The 20,384-nt window shown below is 26.9% G+C and overlaps 2 protein-coding genes across 4 annotated transcripts in view; both read right to left on the reverse strand.

Moving 5' to 3' along the window:
- Window positions 1-2,687, reverse strand: part of LOC126897860 (uncharacterized) — a 9,239-nt gene extending 6,552 nt beyond the window's left edge. For all 3 annotated transcript variants that reach the window (XM_050671789.1, XM_050671788.1, XM_050671787.1), the window contains exons 1-2: window positions 2,629-2,687; window positions 2,507-2,561 (exon numbers count right to left, since the gene is read on the reverse strand). In XM_050671789.1, coding sequence (XP_050527746.1) covers window positions 2,507-2,561; window positions 2,629-2,634 — 61 coding nt within the window. In that variant the 5' untranslated portion in view covers window positions 2,635-2,687. The remainder of the gene's footprint in view (window positions 1-2,506; window positions 2,562-2,628) is intronic.
- A 6,892-nt stretch (window positions 2,688-9,579) lies between these two features.
- LOC126899941 (uncharacterized) overlaps window positions 9,580-20,384 on the reverse strand; it is a 13,367-nt gene continuing 2,562 nt past the window's right edge. The window contains exons 2-7 of the mRNA XM_050675236.1: window positions 17,762-18,064; window positions 17,507-17,670; window positions 15,078-15,250; window positions 14,782-15,015; window positions 14,028-14,220; window positions 9,580-9,951 (exon numbers count right to left, since the gene is read on the reverse strand). Coding sequence (XP_050531193.1) covers window positions 9,894-9,951; window positions 14,028-14,220; window positions 14,782-15,015; window positions 15,078-15,250; window positions 17,507-17,670; window positions 17,762-18,016 — 1,077 coding nt within the window. The 5' untranslated portion in view covers window positions 18,017-18,064 and the 3' untranslated portion in view covers window positions 9,580-9,893. The remainder of the gene's footprint in view (window positions 9,952-14,027; window positions 14,221-14,781; window positions 15,016-15,077; window positions 15,251-17,506; window positions 17,671-17,761; window positions 18,065-20,384) is intronic.

Raw genomic sequence — 20,384 nt, forward strand, 5'->3', positions numbered from 1 at the left:
TATTCAAATAAAAAGTAGCTTAACCAGCCTTTTCCATACAAACAATTAAAATCATTAATTTTTAATATTCTTAAAGTATTTATTGTCGAATTAGATTTGATATGATAAAAGTATTCAGCTACAAAAGTAAATAATTTTACTTTATAATTTATTAATTTTTTAACTCTATTTGTGTGTGCTACTACCAGTCTATAATATGCCAAATTTTTTTGTAATATGTTGCTATATAAATCATAAATTTAAAAAAAAAATTACAATTATATTTTTAATACACTCAATTGAGTAAATCATTTTAACAACTTTTTTTTTTTTTAAGATATATAATCATTAAAATTAATTAAAGACTGAATATATCCATTGTAGAATCTTTTGAAACACCAAAAGTTAATTAGAAATGATAACTGTAATTTTTATTTAAGTAATCTATTACGATAAAAATGTAAAAAAATTGAACTTTTCTGATAATTGTACTATAAATAGTAATTATAAAATTTCTTGATTGCATATTAATCTTAACAATTTCATTTTTTTCTATTTAATAATGTCAATTTCAAACTTGTAAGTTGAGCTAAAAGTTATGGTAATTTTTTTAGAATTAAACACTATCTACAGATTTGCATTGCATCGTTTTTTTTTTTTTTGATAGTGATTTTAATCACTGTCAGATTAAATCTATACTTGACCCAACTATGCCGCGACCCCACTGTGCTGGGTTTTTTTAAAGTGATGCTTATAGTAGTTGTTTAATATTAGCTATGAAATTACTTTCCTAATTATACAAGGTGATCAATTAAGGATAAAAAACCATTTTTTTGGAAATTATTGAATAAATGAAAAAGTTGAACGATGCAAAATGTCAACAATAATGTTAAATGTTTACTTTCTTAAGATTAATATTTTAACTTGTATATTTTTAGACAGGAATGGTTTTAAATATTAATAAAAGTTATTTTTTGTGATTTATTGAGCTTAAAATGTTGTAGTTTTTTAGCTTCGATGCGAAACTGAGAAGGTATTGGTTTTAAGTTATTGAATCTAAATAAGATAAATATCAAATGATTTGAAAATTTTAATCTAACTCAAAAAAATATGCAAAATTTTAAAAGCCACAGTCGGATTTGAACCTAGTACCCTATGCGTTGTTGCATGATAAAATTGGCTATTTAAGCTAACACAAATTTAAAAATTACTTTTTCGACTTTAAAAAAGTAAAAAAATTTTAATAAGTTTAATTTCTTATGTCTTATGAACGTTATTCTTTGTCAATTAAATTATAAAATATTCATTAAAGTCAGTGTATTGCCCTTATAAGATATTTTAAAATAAAATAAAATACAAAACCCAGGATTTTAATACAAAAATAGCATATTTTTGAATACGGCAGCCATTTGCGCATAGAAGATAGGTCGTCGGGACAAATTTTTTTTTTTAATTATATAGTACATGACAAGCTTTAATTTGACATATGTTTAAAGGATGCAGTATTTCCGGAACATTTTCAATTCAAGTCAAGTTAAAAAAAANGTATTTCCGGAACATTTTCAATTCAAGTCAAGTTAAAAAAAATAGTTTTTGTAAAAAAGTTGCTATTTTAAATCCCCCCTGTGAGCAGAATAAGTGTTAGATTTTCAAAAAAAATGATATCAAATGAATGGGAAATATCTTAAGTTTCAATACAAAAAAATATTATTTTGATTTGTTAATATTTGAAAAAGTTATGGCAATTTTAATTACAAAAAAAATTCCGATAGAAGGTGATTTTTATCGCAAACATTACATTTTTTTTTTAATTTCGACAGCCATTTGCACATAGAACATAAGGTGTCAGAACAAATTTTTTTTTTATTTTATAGTACATAAAATAAGCTTTAATTTGATATATGTTTAAAGAACGCAGTNTGAAATAAGCTATAATTTGATATATGTTTAAAGGACGCAGTATTTCCGGAACATTTTCAAAAGTTCAGTTGAAAAAGTTCTATTTTTTATACAATGTTTCAAGTTTTGAACGCCCCCTATATAAGGGGAAATTGTCTAATTTTAATAAAAAGTATGTCAAATAAAATATGTACTTATAATATATTTATAAAAAAAAATTTGTGCTGATATATACATTTTTCAAAAAGTTATAGCATTTTTAAGTTGAAAATTAAAAATCAAAAATCGAAAATTTTAACACAAAAATAGTGTTTTTTTAATTACGACAGCCGTTTTCATGCAGAAGATTGTAGTATATAAAATAAGCTTTAATTTGATATATGTTTAAAGGACGCTGTATTTCCGAAACATTTTCAAAAATTAAGTTGAAAAAGTTAGTTTTTGTAAAAAAGTTGCTATTTTAAATCCCCCTCCATGAGCAGGTTAAGTGTTAGATTTTCAAAAAAAAAAAAAAAATACATCATGTTAAAATTAATACCTTCTCAGCTTCGCATCGAAGCTAAAATACATTAACTTAAATGATAGATAATAATTTTAATAGGCATAATTAATATAAAATAAAGTTTACCTTCGTTAAATAGTAAACATGATATTAACAACAAAATAGATGTAATTTGCCTATTCTACAATAAAATAATATTTTAGATTACAAATCAAGGACTAATTGCAAGAAAAGAATATTTTACTTACCTCCATATTTACTGTAAGTGTTAAATTCTTTTGTTTTACATGATATATAATATATTGAGTCACCAAAATAATTATTTTATTTCAAAAGAACATTTTAAGTAAATATTACAGTATATCTTTATTAAATTGTTATTTTTAGTCAAATTATTTATACAGAATTGAATACATTAGTTAAATAAGTATTGACAAGACAACTATCTGTATTTACAAAAAAAGATAATTTATAAAAACAATTTTATATTTTTACTTGATCAAGTTAAAATAAAATCAAACTGTGCTTTAAAAATATATGAACAATGAAAAAATAAAATAAAAATACTCATGTTTGTAAGAAGAGTATAGATTCTACAACGGTTCTTAACCTGTGGTCCGCTGCCCTGAATATATGTTCCTGAAATACTGCGTCCTTTAAACATATATTAAATTAAAGGTTATGTCATGTACATACATGAATAATACATGTATGAAAAAAAAATTTTGCTCGACACTTTAAAGCCTATAAGTAAATGAAATTGCCACCGAAATTAAACAAAAAATGTAATATTTGCAAAAAAAATCAGCTCCTATCGTGATGTTTTTTGTATTTAAAACTTATTGAAATATTAACAAAAACAAAATAATATTTTTTTATATTGAAAGATTAGGTAATTTCCTTTCATTTGATATCATTTTTTTTGAAAATTTAACACTTATTCTACTCACTGGATGGATTAAAAATAGCAACTTTTTTTACAAAAAATTAACTTTTTCAACTTAACTTTTGAAAATGTTCCGGAAATATTCACAGTTTTATTTAATCTTAAATTAAAGCTTATATTATATACTTTACTAAGAAAAAAAAAAATTCGAAATATACATTTTCTTCTTGGTGAAAATGGCTACCGTATTCAAAAATATGCTATTTTTGTATTAAAATCCTGGGTTTTGTATTTTATTTTATTTTAAAATATCTTATTTGGTGAATACACTTACTTTCGTGAATATTATATAATTTAATTGACATAGAATAAAGTTTATAAGACATAAGAAATTAAACTTATACAATTTTTTTTACTTTTTTAAAGAAAAAAAAGTAATTTTTAAATTTTAATTAGCATAAATTGCCAATTTTTCAACCAAAGTAAGTGACGAATAGATTCCGAATTGGTAACACATGTACACTTCACGCTTAGGGTACGAGGTTGCCGGTGGTAATTAATACTTTGCTTTTTTTAGTTAGAAAAAAATTTTCAAATTTATCTCATTTAGATTCAATAATTTCAATAAATATCAAGGATCCCATTACTATAGTCTCCCTCGTGAGAAGAAATTTCTTATTCATGTTAATATTATTTTACTATGTGGTTTTTATTTTTGTGACTAGAATTTATTTAGCCAACCCTCACTTGACCTAATTTTTTCAACAATATGTCAAATGATTAAAATTCGTATTTGATTGAAGATATTACTCTTTAAAATTGAAAAAATATTCCTTATGTAACTAAAAAGTAGCTTAAATAGCTTTTTCCATAGAAACAATTAAAATCATTCATTTCTAATAATTTTAAATTATTTAATGTCGAATTATATTTGATATGATAAAAGTATTCAACAACAAAAGTAAATAATTTTAATTTGTAATTTATAACACAAATTTGTAACTAGAAGATATGTGCAATAAGTACAATATACCTTTGACTAAACCTAGAATTGCCTCATATCAAATTAACCTTACTGACATTATAAGCGACTCTATAGCAGATTATTATAAAATTATTATTTACAAACTATACCTTATTTTATATATTATTCATTTTCAAATTCGCTTCTTCAAGCATTGTAATATTTTTTCAAACTTCCCATGTCTTTTTCTTATTTAAACAAAATCTTTAGTCAAATATTTTTGTAAAAAGTTATTTGAAACTTATTGTTCAATTTTACACGATGTATATCTCTAGTAATTTCATTCATCACTATAGAAAATAAGTAATGGCTTAAAGCAGGATTTTGGTGCACTCTTACTCTTAACCTACAGCCTTCTGTTTCTCCTCCCACATTTTACTCTGGTACAAGTGCTATTATGCATATCCTCTATTATATTAATGTACCTTTTCCGAACTCCTTTTTTATTAATGCCAACATTAAAACCTCTTTCAGTACTCATTCGCTTTCTCTGAATCTAGAGATGCTATACACAGTTTTTTTTCCAATGGTGGGCATTAACTAGTTTTTTTTCTAATAAACTTTTTCATTTAACTAATTTAATTTTCTATTGAAATAACTTAGTTATTTCAGTAAATTAGTTAAAATAATAATTAACCTAAATTCAAAATTTCATAAAAAATGTATGTCTCTATTCGCTGCGTACATAATTCAATCTTAAAACAATCGAATTTTTTCATATCTCAGATATTATATTTATATAACAATAAATATAATTTTTTCAAAAATATATATGATTTTTTTTAATAACTAGTTTTAAAGATAATACAGTGCAACCAACACCAATATGTACAAAATGAATAAAAAAAATTTTTATCTTTAATATTTTCTTCCTATTTAGTTCAAAATCGATTCTTAACTTTCCCTTGCGTCATCAACTAATAAGAATTGACTAAGAGATTTTAGCTTAAATATTAATTTAAAATGAAATAAACTTTTTTACACTGTAAGTTAAAAAAAAAAAATTAACATTTCTTTTAAATTAGTTAGTTAAATATATAATTAGGTAACTTTTAACTGTTCATTTATCGACGTTATTTACACGTAAATAAACGTATAAGACGTTATTACATTTCCCATCATATACTGGTTAAGCAAGATGGTTATGATCTAAAACTACGTGTTGTTTGACGCTTCTGTTTCAACGAATTCAAGGTGATCCATGAATAAAATTGACAAAATTCTTTTTAAGTCACGTCTTAAGAGATATGTTTTCACAGTCGATATAGTCAAAATGTATCAGTAAATTTTTGTATGCGTGGAAGATTGCATGTATCAACATATTTTATGTTGTAGGTTTCCGACGGAAGAAATCCAGGAATTTTAGCTCCTCATAGTTACATATAGCGTCAGCTCAGTGTCCTACCTCATAATCCGATGTTTACATGGACTGGATGCTAAAGATTGCGTCAAATATCCCTGGGCCAAATGAGTCCTCTCCAATACCACCTACTTTGACGATATTATAATGGGTGCTAACACGAAAGACGATATCCTGTTGGTTCAACAAGATGTTATAGGTTTACTTGGTTGAGGCACTCACGCGATCTGAGCTTGACCATTAGATTATGGTCGCAGTACGAATGACACAACAAACTTATTTTTCTGTGTTATTTAAACAATTGCAAAGATCAGATGGTCGTATAACCCCTCTGACTATAGCTCAGCTTGCGCCTTNATGTTATAGGTTTACTTGGTTGAGGCACTCACGCGATCTGAGCTTGACCATTAGATTATGGTCGCAGTACGAACAGACTTATTTTTCTGTGTTATTTAAACAATTGCAAAGATCAGATGGTCGTATAACCCCTCTGACTATAGCTCAGCTTGCGCCTTTACTCGATGACCAAGGAGTTATTCGAGTAGGTGGCAGGTTACGTTACTCTTCCATAAGTTATGACTAGAAACATTCTGTACAACTACTAAAGGTCTCATTTTAACACTATATTAATTCAACATTATTATCTTAGTTTTCTGCATGGAGGGTCAAGACTGATACTTGCTAGGCTTACTTACTAGGCTAATTTACTTACGTAAATTTTGGATTTTATCTGGATGTGACGCAGTTTGTCAAATTATCTATGATTGCGTAACATGTAGGGCAAAGGCTTTGCACCCTTCTTCGATTATAGGCGGCTTATCATCACCTCGTATCGAAATCTTCCATCTTTGCATGTCGGCATGAATTATGGCGGCCCGTTTATATTTAAAAAAACCCGGCGATGCAACACCAAGACGATTAAAGCGTACTTATCCTTGATTGTCTGCATGTCCATAAAATCAGTACATCTGAAGGTGGTCTTCGATTTGACCACTGAAGCTTTCTTGGCAGCGTTAGATAGATTTGTCGCACGCCGAATTGTCCCGTCTAGTATTTATTCGAATTGCGGCACAAATTATATTGGAGCAGCATGTCAACTAAAGACGATATTTAACTATCCGAAGACATAAATTCAAGCATCAAAACGTGTGACCTCTACTTGGCATTGTAAGAACATTTATTACTATGTTCTTACCACTTATATTACACACGTTTTATTTCTATTTATTTAATTCGTAATACATATTAATTAGCATAGAGGGAGATGCTGATATGACAATTCTACTCGTCTGTAGCCCGGAGCTACTGACGTCGAACTAACAAAGGACAGTTGTGTTTGAGTGGCCGTTATAGACATAGTTTTGAATATTATTAATTACGTCTTATTTATATTATTTATAACTTAACTTGTTTTATTCAACGACCCGTCTATCGCCAATTGTCATCATAGCCAACCAACTCCGTCTCACTTGGATATACCTACTAACCAACTGTACTAGGATTCAGGTCAGACGTATTGTACATTACATATAACTTATATTTACTAAACATCTAAAATATAACTTTACTTTGTCGTTGACATAAAACAATAGTCTAATTTTATTTAATAATCTATCCTCTGTAACTAAGGTACACGATTGCCTGTATCTCCTTCAGGCAATTAAAACTCATTTAAGGAGATAGGGACGATATTTGGGCAGACGTCGGGTAGCTTCCGATTCTTGGTTTTGACCAAGATCCTCAACTATTAAACAAACCCCTAACAGCATTTTACCCGCTAGCAGCACCTCACTTTGGTGGACTGTGGGAGGCAGTTATTAAGAGCGCTAAGTACCACATACAATTATTGAATAATCGGTAACCAGGCATGTATTGTCGAAGATTGGACACATTAGTCGTACGTATTTAAGTAATCGTCAATTAGAGATCGCTCACACCAATGTCAGCCGACCCTAATGACTTGTATACACTCTCGCCAGGTCATATTTTAATTGGTTTTAAACTAATTTAAAAACTAATTTTATCACTGCTAAAGAAAGAGTTAATGAACGTTTTAATGAACCGATTATGTCGATAGCACCTTATTCGACATGCTATTAGTCATTATGGAAACGGAGACAACTGAGTACTCTCAACTTTGCAAGGACACTTCATATTGTTTCAGCAAATGCCCAATATTCAAGTCGGAGATCTTGTGATTGTCGAAGCACCTAATCACCCACCCACTGACTTGCAAATAGGACGAATAATTGCCAGGCGACGATCAGATAGTGCGTTTAGTCACTGTACGCACGTAATACAGTACTTTAAAAAGACCGGTCCTTAAACTGGTTAAATTACCGGTAACAGACTAGCGGCACTTTCTTTGATTTAAGTATTTTATTCTATTCCTAAAATGCACTCCTTTTTTGGTATTATGACCATTTAATATTACAAGTTGTTTTTAGTTTTTAAGGAAAACCCTACTGTTTATAAAACATCTAATGTTAATTTTTTTTTTGTTTTTGTAAAAATTATTACCTACTGCCCACTCCTTTCCTTTATCTTTGAAGAACGCCTAGATGTTATATGTTAAATTGAGTTTCTTATCGGTTTGATAAATGTTATGGTGTTATTTGTCTTCTCTGTATCCGGAGTTTCACAATATTCATCACCTCCAAACGGCAGTAGGTAAATATAAAGAATATTTTTTATTGTTTGTTTAAAAGATTATACAATTCACATAAAATATTCGTATTAGTTAGAAAAAGGGAATTTTGTTATTTATTAATTAGTAATTTGTTCTAACTTCATTTTATTTATTTGTTTTTTTAACTAAAATATCATTTGTTACTGATTATATCTGTATTGTTTTTAATTTATTATGTAAGGCTCAATTTACAATCTTAGATTTTTCCTTTCTTTTCAAATGCGTGGACATATTCATTAGTTACAAAAAAGTTTACTAGTCACAAATCATCGATACTAAAGGTAAAATATAGTCGGCATTGCACAGTAATAAACAAAAAATTAGTAAATTATATGTGGTGAAAGATGTGGACTTGTAGCTTTTAGTATCTAGGGGTTGAACTATATTTAGTTATTAAATAATAAAATATCACTACCTCACCATTTTTTATTCTTGTTTATTATGTGAATTTTTAAAGAGTAAAACATGAAAATACCTTATAAGAGTATAAATTTTATCTTTTTTAATGGCAACATACATAACTAGTTATAAAAATAAAAAAATATCTAATTAAGAAAATGGCTGGTCTAATATAATTTTTGAAATAATACATTTTTTAGTATTTTTATTATGTTGGGAGCTCAATGTTTGCTTATTATTTACATTTTTCTCAGAAAAATTTAATTGATGAGCAATAAAAAAGAGTTATTTATAGAACCGAAGAACTGAGATATGGCTTAAATTTTTTCTAGCTTAAGACATTTTTCTTAAGTCCGTTGCTGACAATAAATTTTTGAATAATATTATAGTAATCCATAAGTTACGAATAATTATTAAATTAAAGTATGATAACACAAAAAAAATTATACATGATAGTGTAAATCCATTACCTTCTCAGCAACGCATTAAAGTTATAAATGAAAATAATGCATACATATGTAAATGTTTTGAATAAAAAAATAGAAGTCTTAAACGCTACCAATAATAAAATTTAATTACTAAGTTAAAAATATTTTGAACATAAAATATACAAAATATTTAAGGACACTACTAAAGAGAAATGTGTAATAATGTAAAAATCGAATTGATGTTTACTAATTTGTGGAATTTTGTGTTTTTTTTATCATGAATTAATAATAAAATTTAAATATATTTTGTACATTTATAAATTGTTAAATACTGTTAATGTGAAGTTATATCATTGAAAATGAATTCTAATTATTTAATGAATATTTAAAATTACTATGGCACTAAATTATGACTGGCGTGCGAAAGTACTCGCACACAGGAGATACTATCAGTACATAATTTAGATGTTTTAAAAATAATTTTAATATCCTAACTATAATTGGGTTAACTGATTTAATAAAAAAATTACTTTAAGCTATTTAGGAATAGTAATTAATGGAAAAAAATAATTTAAGCTTAACAGCTACGTATCGAAGCTAATAGTTGATAAATACAATTTATAAGTTCATGTAAATTTAGAAAATGTCTCTAGCAAAGTAAATAATTTTTGATAGAAATGCACATATTAGTGATAATGAATTGTTATCTGATTAGTTAATTTAAGTATCATTTTCTATTTGGATTTGATGAATCTGCATCTTCATTACCATTTTGAAACACTTTTCTAAATAACAAAAATATTACTTTAAAATGTTTTATTTTAAATTTCTAGCTATACGGAAAATAGCTAGCCGTTTATTATCATAGAGTTTACACAGATAAGGATAAGGATTTTGTAAGAGGCTACTATAACTTTTTATGATCCGTAAAAAGGGAAACAAAGACAAACTAGAAATGTACTAGTAGTGTTTATAAAGTTTTTCTGTGAGAGAGAAAATACAAGTAAACATTGTTATTAATATTGATTGAAAAATAATATTCCCTTTTTACGAAAAAAAATTGTATTTTCAAAATGTAATTACTTTTGGTCTATGGGAAATTATGCATTGACTGTAGAAATATTAAGTGTTATTATTTTTCACACACAATTATAAGTATTTTTTTTTTTTAATCAGCTTAAATCAGCCAAAATAGGCTTACGTTGTTCTGAGTCGAAATAAAAAAAAATGATAAAAATTTATCATAAGTTCCTTATATTTATGTGCGTCGATATTCCTTATTAGATTTTCCTAGAATTGCTTTAAAAAATGATACGATCACATTTGCATGTGCCCATATCTCTGTCTCCCATAACATCATTGTACCGTTTAATAGACATATATATATATAATTAACGCAGTGACATACAAAAATACTAACAGGAGGACGGACTGCACGCATAAACACTTTTGCAATTCACGGCCAATGTGCCATAATAAGATATCCCTATCGACAGTTGACCTTTTACCATCATCGCGACCACTACTTTTGTCTTACAATTAACTTAATTTTACTACCACGTATATAGTGTGTGTGTGTCGCCGACAGCTCCTTGTTGGATTATATCATCTCTAGGTGTCCAGTAGGTTGTATTATCTATTTAATATTTCAATCACTTAATAAATATTTATTTATATCGTTGTTAACCAAGAGTGTTATATATACATTGTAGTGCGACCCTTGGTAGTTCCTCTAAGGGAATATAAATTAAATAGGAACTCTCAGTACCTAAGGTAGATATAGCCTAGCCAGCTATCCCCCGTTGGTCCATTAGAATACTGTTAACGGGCATTTAGGCTCAACCCCTAAATAGCGCCGTAATAATTGATGGAGGCGCCGATCTCTCTGTTTTATTTTAAACTTTTAGTGAGGGATCCCCCTAAGTGTACTACAATATTTATATACCGCTTTTCACGGTTAATTTATAAATTAGATATTTTTTTTTTATTTATTATTGGCTCACTTTATTATAATAGTAACAATTGCATAGTTAGGTATAACTATAAATTAAGTCTTTGAGTTACATAATCTTTTATATACATTTATATGCCTCTCTATAATTATTATTTAAAACGCACCTTCAATAATCACACTTGTAGAATTACCGGAAGAGTTTGGAATTTATTAGGTTTTGATAGTAATATTTTGGAATTAACAGCAGATCAGGTTATTAGTTTATTTGAAAAGAAAAGAAGTATTTCTGTTTCTAAGGCTTTTGACCATACCGCTTTTATAAAATTTCCGGTAGGAGCAACTCTAATCTACGAAAGCACTATATTCGAAGTTTATAAACGATAAAGTAAACGGCAATATTTACCGAACAGTTCAAACAAATCTCCCTTTTAGAAAAAATTTAAAATTTAAAAAAAGATACGAAAGGGTATTATTTTTGTTAATGTACAAAAGGGGAATTACTTAATATTTGTCATTTTTAAACGCAGAACAGCCAATTAATAATTACATTAAAGATTTGATAAACAAATTTCAGAAATTTCGTGTAAGGTCACCGTAGAACCTAAACCTATTTTTGCGCAATCAAAATCTTTAGAAAATAAACCAGTCAAATTAATAACTACTATTGCTAGCTGAATTTTACCACAACAGTTCTCGGGTAAATTATCGGAGGATATTATTAGATTTTTTTCAAATTTCGAATGGGTTGCGAAAGCTAACGGTTGGGATGATAATATGAAACTCGTTATGTTACCACTTTCCCTTAAAGGCCAGGCACAGACAGTGTTTGAAAATAAAGAGGCAGAAGTGGATGTTCCTACTTGGCAGGCAATGAAAAATGTNAGGTGGACGTGCCTACTTGGCAGGCAATGAAAAATGTGCTGATTAGATATTACAATTCAGAAGTCCAGAGAAGAATGAGACTTAAGAAATTAAGAGAGAGGAAAAAAGAGGATCATGAAAGCATTTTAGATTACTTTTCTAATGTTAAAGCCGAATGCAGGAGATTAAACGAGGATATGTCAGAAAGTGAAATAATAGACACAATTTTAAACGGTTTGCCCGACCAATATTTCGAAATAGTAGGTTGGGTTGACGTTAGTTCATTATCGGTATTAGAGGAAAACATTATAAAAATAGCGAGCTTAGGCATAGACAAGTAAATAGACGATAATAAAAAAATACAACAACAGCTTGACATTTTGACAGAAACCTTTCAGAAGAATCTGAGTATGAATTCGGGTAAAAATAAGTACAATGGGAATAATAGCAGGAATTTCAATAATAATAATAAGAACCTTAATAATAACAGTAAAAATTTCAATAATTATAATAATTTTGGTAACAACAATGGCAATAATTTTAACAATAACACTAGATATAATAATAAATATCAAAATTACAATAATTCAAATCTAAATACAGACGGTCATTTTTACAATTCTAATAATAATAATAATAATAATAATAATAATAATAATGGTAACTATAAAAACAATCGCAATTTTAATAATAATAATTCTTATAATAATAACAAATTTTCTAATAATACAGGTCAAAATTATAACAATAATAATGGTGGGCGAAATCAGGACGCAGGAGTTCCGTCTACTAATAAGTGGGCCCCAAATCAGCGGCGCCCGCAACAAACTCAAAAAAAACGAATAAATCAAAATTCGATGGTTAGGGCAAATTTTGACACTCCTTCGCCAAAAAGTTCAATCACCAGCCCCCATTACGAAAGCAGCGTTAGCGCAAAATAGTTTAAATATCATTGGTGACTCTAATTGTTTTAACATTTTTTCAAATTGCGCATCGGTCTCTCAACCTATAATAGTTGGGAAATTAAATTGTATTGAGTCAAAGTTTCTCATTAATACGGGGGCATCGATTAGCATAATAAGTGCTACACTTATTATGAATCATGATATTATTCTAGCCCAGAACGCGACCCTTACTAATTTCAATTGAGGTAAATTTCTGAGAGCATAGTTTTATTATTGAATGCGCGGTCGTTAAAAACTTAAATGAGTATAATCTTTTAGATAATATTTTTCTACACAAATATAAGGCTAATATTGATATGTATGATTCGAAAATTATTTTATTTGACGGACCACACAGGGTGACCGTACTCTTCGAAAAATTCAATTCTAGCAATGTCGCAAATCATATTCTTTCACACAAAGATTCAACCAATGTTTTCATTGAGTCTACAGCGGCTCGTATGCAGGTTTCAAAAAATATCCCACGATACGGCTTTTGCGGCGTAAATACATTAGTAGAGGTGTTGAAAAATAAAAATATTAATGTTAATTTTCATGATATTCAAGTATTACTAGGCGTAGATTCTGCAAGTCAGCCTGTCTGGCTTGAGGCAGAAGATCTAGCAGCCGTCGCGTCATATTACAATAAAAATTTAATTATACTTTCCCAAGATAACAATCGTTCGGACGTAAATGTTATCGTATTTACAGAATTCGATCGAGGTAACGTGTTTGTTTTATTTTCCCACTGTCAATGGTCTCCATTAGAATACGTAAAAAATCCTAGTGTTAATTTTAATATTAAAACAATTGTGCATATTAATGAAAATATTTCAGTCGCCGACAGGCGTAAAATTCTGAACTCCAGATAAAAAATGTATAATTTCACCAAACACTTCAAACAAAACGATGCGTCAACACCAGACGTACACCTTGAATCTCAGGTAAACGAAACATGTTTCGCGGAAAAATAAACAACATCTTCTCTAGCAAACTTTTCACAAGATGTCGAATGTTAGAATACTGTTGACGGGCATTTAGGCTCAACCCCTAAATAGCGACGTAACAAATATAAACCCTATTATTTAAATATTATTTATACCTCTTAAATATAATTACAGGATCTTGATTCTTCAATGCAGTTTTATCATTTTCATGTGGAGTATTATTGAAATTTTCATTTTTTGAAAAAAGTCGTTCAGTTATTTCTTTAAGTTCATCTTCTAATGTGATTTGTTCATTCTTTATAATTTTAACTTTTGGATCATTTTTCTCATAGTGATCAGATAAGTCAACTAAATATAATAATACATTTTTCTGTAAAAAAATCTGTATTTCTTATGATGAATGTTAGGAGGTTTTGTGTGGGATTATTTACGTAGCCATGAGGGAGTACAGAGGTCATGACACTTCATTGACAACAAATGTAACACTAAATGAATTGAAGAAAAAAAAAAACAAAATGGTCTAAAATACGAATATGAAATTATATTTTGAATTTTAATGATAATTATCATTATAATTTTTTTTTAATATGAATCCCGTCATTTAGAAATCCTGGTTACGTCACTGTATAGGGTAAGTTAGTTATATGAGGTAGATTATAATTAGGGCTTTTAATGGGCTAATGCGTAAGAACAATTTGTGCACTTTGAAAAATATAAATTAATGAACAAAGAAAAATGGAGTTTCAACTAGTGAAAATATTATGGTATCTCAAATTTCTTTTGTTCATTTTCAAGTTTAGATTTGCGGCTCTGTGTCGTGGCACTCGTTAATCGTATACAAAGCTAGCTTTAATTATTTATAGTTTCTCTTAAAAATTTACTTTTTACGCATACGAATGTAATACTTACATCCATTAAATTTATAGTAAGCCATTTTAATTCCATGTCTTGTCATTTGATAAGCTTTTTTGGCTTGATCTGGATAACAAAGTGCAGTAGTAGATATAGTACCAAGTGTGCTGTATAAGGTTTTTTTAAACTTCCCTCGTCGCAGAGCTAATATGACACCTGTCACACCGCCAGTCATTATAAATGCGCATCTTAAATGTAAATTTTCTTCTGCTCTTAACTTTTCTAGGAATTCTATTGATTAAAAGTACATTTAAGTTACATAAAATAAAAAATAAATAAAAATCGAAGAATACCTTTACGATATTCATCAATGTTGTCTTTTATTTCGCCAATTTTGAAGTAAATATTATTTTTGAAATTTATCGTTTTATTGCCTACATTTGTTATAGTATCATTAATGATTTTAGCGATTCTTTTTGGGTCATCCATCGAAAGTTTTATAGAATTATTGTCCGTTTTTTCTTCACTATCATTAAATATGAAGTATGAAATCAATTAGTAATAGTACAAAGGTTATTTTAAACCATTCAATATTATTATATATTATAAATTAAAATCAGCACCTTAAATATTTATATATAACCATCCAATTAACACTAATTTTAAATTTAAAAGCTTAACACATTTGTTAAATGATTAACTAACGAAAGTCTGTGTAATATAACTAAATGATTGAAAAAAATTACGTAATACGTAAAATATTAACCTATGGCTGATTTATTTAAAAGTTAATTCTTATAAAAAAAGTGATTTTTTTTATAATCATTTGAATAACATAAAAAATGTATATATATATGCTCGCCAAAATAATGACGTCCCTTAATCACATAAACTTCATAAATGTAAATTAATAAAATCTTATAATAGAAAGGATCACAATGCATATTATTTAGGGTAGTCCTAGATATTTTTACAAATATATTAATTTTTTATATAATTTTTGAAATATTTTGGTTTACCATTTATAGTATCATTATTATACTATAGAATTATATAAATATCAACAGAAAAATTATTTTTATATTTAAAAAAAACCCAGCACAGTGGGGTTGCGGCACAGTAGGACGTGGAATAGTTGGGTCAAGTATAATGATATCTTACAGTGATTAAAATCACTATCAAAAAAAAAAAAAAGGCTGCGATGCAAATCTGTAGATAGTGTTTCATTTTAAAAAATTGGTGAATTATTCCAAAAGCTACATTATTTCCTATCTCCTTTATTTATATCCTGATTACAAATTTTATGATTATAAGTGTAATATATTTATTATATATAAATATATAATGAGAAACAGTTTTATTTAAAAAAAAGTATGTCAAATGAAAGAGGTACATAAATAGTATTTATCATAAAAAATTGTATTGATCCATATATTTTTTAAAAAATTATAACATTACAAAATTAAAAATGTAAAAAAAAAAATTTTTTTTTCAATAATTTTATTTTTTAATTTACTTTGATGTCCATTTTTATCATGAAAACTAAATAAGTTCGAAATTTTTTTTTTCATAATAAAGCTTTAATTAAGATTATACATCAATCAAGTCCACGAGACAATCACAATTAACAATTAATTTAAAATCTTCAGATTACCAGATCACGCTAGGTTTACTAGACTACTATCATCTGATTATAAAAATTCTTTATTTCCTGTTAAGACCAATTATTTCGGCAATTTAATAATACACATTATTTGTGACATATTTCTCAAGATTCTCACTCTCTTTAATTTAAATGATACTAATTAATTTTAAAGTGAATTTATTTTGGTGAATCTTTGTTCATTAAATAATAATATTTTATTTTATTTATCATGAAAATAAATGTCAATTATTATTTTAAAAACATCAAATATTAAAAAAAAAGTTATTTTATTTTAATAAGAAACCCAAACTATGTTTAAATATTCATTTAATAGTAAAAATTTATTGTGAACTTTTCTTACTGAATAGCTAGTTTCGGAGCTTAATGTCGTTGTTTTAAAGAACATCACTCCCGCAGACAAAGTAAAGATTACAACTAGATATTATTCTTGAATTAGGTACGTTAGTTTAGAATATATTTGTAAGTCTGTGATTTTGGGTAGGTAGTCTTGGAGCATAGTGTCTTTGTTTCATATTACTTCATATAATATTATGCGACTAATGATTTAAGGTAAGTGCAGATTTAATTTATCCTTCAAACCACAAATAATTTGTTACGTAATAAACCATTTAGATAAATTATAGAATTTGATAGATATATTTAATACAATTTATCTAATATTAATAAACCTCCATGATCACTCTACTATTTTGTTACACCCATTAATTTTATTTTAGAATTTTATTTATTTGACCCCTATATGTCCAACTATCGTTTACTTATCATTTAATTGATAGTTTTTAACATTCTCTATATTATTATTATCATCCTACGTTATTTTTACTTTAATGTACTTTTTATACAGTTTTATTATTTTCTCTTTTGGTTGATTACAAAATTATACTTATTAATAAATTAAAAACATAATGATGATAATTTCATTATAGTTCAAAAGTATAATAATAATTTAAAAGAAAAGTAATGCATTATATTCAGTAGAATATAAGTTTTTAGATTTGTCAAAACATATTGGACCACCCTGTACATCTATATTTTTATAAAATTGAGTTTTTTTAATACATTTTTTGAAAACAATTTCTAATTTTTATTTCAATTACATTTTTTTACATTGCTTACTCTTGTGGGCATTTATTTTCCTCTGAATAAATTGGCAATTCACTAATTCTGAATTTTTTAGTAGAACTCTTTAAATCATTTTTTTTTTTCTGGTCATCTATATCATCAGCAAGGTATGTCATGAAAGACATAGGACAGTTTGGTATGATTATATTTTTAAAAAACTGAAAATGTATTAATACAAATTATATATAATATACATTTTAATATTAAGACAATCACACAAATTATATTTTTATAATAAATGATTTTTACCTTTGTAATTTTCAATCCAAAAGACATTTTGTTGTGTGATAATTGATTAGTATCGGGTACAATAGGCATTGTACATGTATAAACTCGATAAGTGTCAAGAGAGACTGGGACATCCAAATCGTTGATATTATTAGAAAACATTTTTTTTAAATCCGATCGTCTTAAATTGTGTAATGACTGACAGAAACTGTCGTTATTTATATTGAATTCATTAACGGTCGGTTGATTGATTGGTGCTATAGTTTTCATCATCATTAATTGTTCATCTGGTTGTACAGCGAAATCGTCTATGTTGCAGAAGTACTTCATATCGAACATATTTGTCAATTAATTTTTATAAATATATATATTATTTTTACTTTAATATGTTTAATATTATAATTGAATAGCAACGTAAATTAATTATATAAAACAAACAAGCATATATAGGTATATTAGTGATCACTAGTATGATAATATTATAAAGCCAATAAAAGTGTGAAAATTCATAGATCTTTTAATAAAAATTAACTAATTTTTTAAAATAATCGGTCAAATTTTAGAAATCTCGGATTGATTTCAAATTTTTTATTAAATATTGGTCTACTGGCAATACAAGTTAATTATTACAAATTTTGTTCTTGTCATATCGAACAAATATTGTTTAGTAGTAGATTAAAAAGTTAAAGTCAAAATCTTACAAATATTATTGAAATAAATCACTAGAGTTCTAATACTACTCTATGATTGGTAGTAAAACTATTCCCAGGAAAGTTTTATAAGTGTCGTACTCATTTATAAATTATATTGCAAAATTAAATCATAATTATAAAATTTTGCCGTCCATCAGTGCTAATAATATAATTTTTTCATATTTCTAGCTTATGCTCAACTTGTAATGACTCATAACCTACCTTATCTAGTCTCCTCAAAGGCTAACTGATTTCTTAACTTAAAATCATACTAGATAAAATTCACAGAATTGAATATTAGTTGTATATATGACCTTTTGTTCTTTACATCACAAAATTTCTTAATAAATTGTACCTATTGGTACTTAAACTAATTAGTTTAAGAAATATCTTGCAATTTTTAGAACAGAAGTAGGTTTTAACTACTTAATTTGTAAAAGTAATTTATTTATAGAAATAAGTACATTTGAATTTCAGTTGTAAATAGCACAAATCATTACATGTTTTATATTTCAGTTATAATTTTAAAGTATGTTATTTAATTAATTCATAAATTTATATTTATGCATGTTGCTTGTTGAAATCACTATGAGCTTGTAAGTTTATTACCTATTGTATTAGTCTATTTTCATACAAGTTGAACTTTTAATAGTAATACTTGTCTTCAAACATTAATTTGGAAGTCATTTAATTTCATACATGTTTTGTTTTCTAAGTTGTCAAAATAAACATATTCAATTGTAATTATAGAAATAGATCAGTTTTGTCTTTAGTTTAATTGTCTATCTAAACTTTGTCTATCTAATTACCCTATATACAATCTAATAGAAAATATACAAAAAGTTTTGGTCATTTAACTAGTACCAAAGCCTTGATCTTATATTGTAGCACTGATCACAGTTATTTATAATTTGATAATTATGTTGATTTCAATAAAATTAAAATTATAGAAAGTTCATATCAACTTAGTAAGAGCATAATAGGTGTTTAAAATTTTCAAAAAATTTAATTAGAAACTTAGTTGGTCTATCAGCTATTGTAGTGCGCCTACATTCATATTAAAGTTATGGTAACTGCGAATGATAATTACGTAGTGTAAAAAATAATAAATAATTTTATTACATTTTTTTATCATTAAAAATGCTTGCAAACAATGGTCTAATAAGATGCATAATTTTATTATTTTGAAAAATTTATCATCTCCTTTATTTTTGAAATTATTTTTAATATGGCTATTAATAGTTATGGCAAATTAGATTTTTGGCTTTTTCAGGCTAATTTTTTCTTTGTCTCTATTCTATTACTATTTTAGGAACATTTAAAAATACATTTTTTACTTTTTAAAAAAATCTTGGAATATAATAGCCTACCCTAAAAGAGGAGAAATTTATATATTGTTATTACGGACTAACGTCTAAAATAAAATAAAATATTAAAGAAAAAAATTTCACAAATTTAATTTTACTTTAATAAAGTGATGTTAAAAAGATAGAATTATGTGAAATGAAAATACATTATTTTTAATTATTATTTTTTTATTAAACTGTCCTGTGGATAGGGGATAATAATACTTCCACTGCCCCTCTGCCATTCGTAAGAGGCTACTAATGAAGTTGCGTCAGGTCGATAGCTGGCGTAAAATGTTTTGTTAAAAAGTATGAGGAGTCCTGAACAAAACTTAGGTGGATTATCCTATCTTGCATGTACGCGGGAACAACAGGTGAGAGGAAATAAAGTAGTTAAAAACGGAGAAAGCTTAAGGAATAAAGTGTTTGATAGTGAATATTTGTAGTGTGATATGTTTGAAGTGGCCGAATCCAAGTAGTTGAGATTAAGGCGAGAAAAAAAAAGATTTTCTTATTAAGCAATAAATACTATTAGCTTCGATGCGAAGCTGAGAAGGTATTGGTTTTACTAAGATGTATTGTTTTTTTTTTTTTTTTTTTTTTTTT

Source organism: Daktulosphaira vitifoliae, unplaced genomic scaffold, assembly GCF_025091365.1.
Source record: "Daktulosphaira vitifoliae isolate Bord-2020 unplaced genomic scaffold, ASM2509136v1 Scaffold_2, whole genome shotgun sequence".
NCBI lineage: Eukaryota > Metazoa > Arthropoda > Insecta > Hemiptera > Phylloxeridae > Daktulosphaira > Daktulosphaira vitifoliae.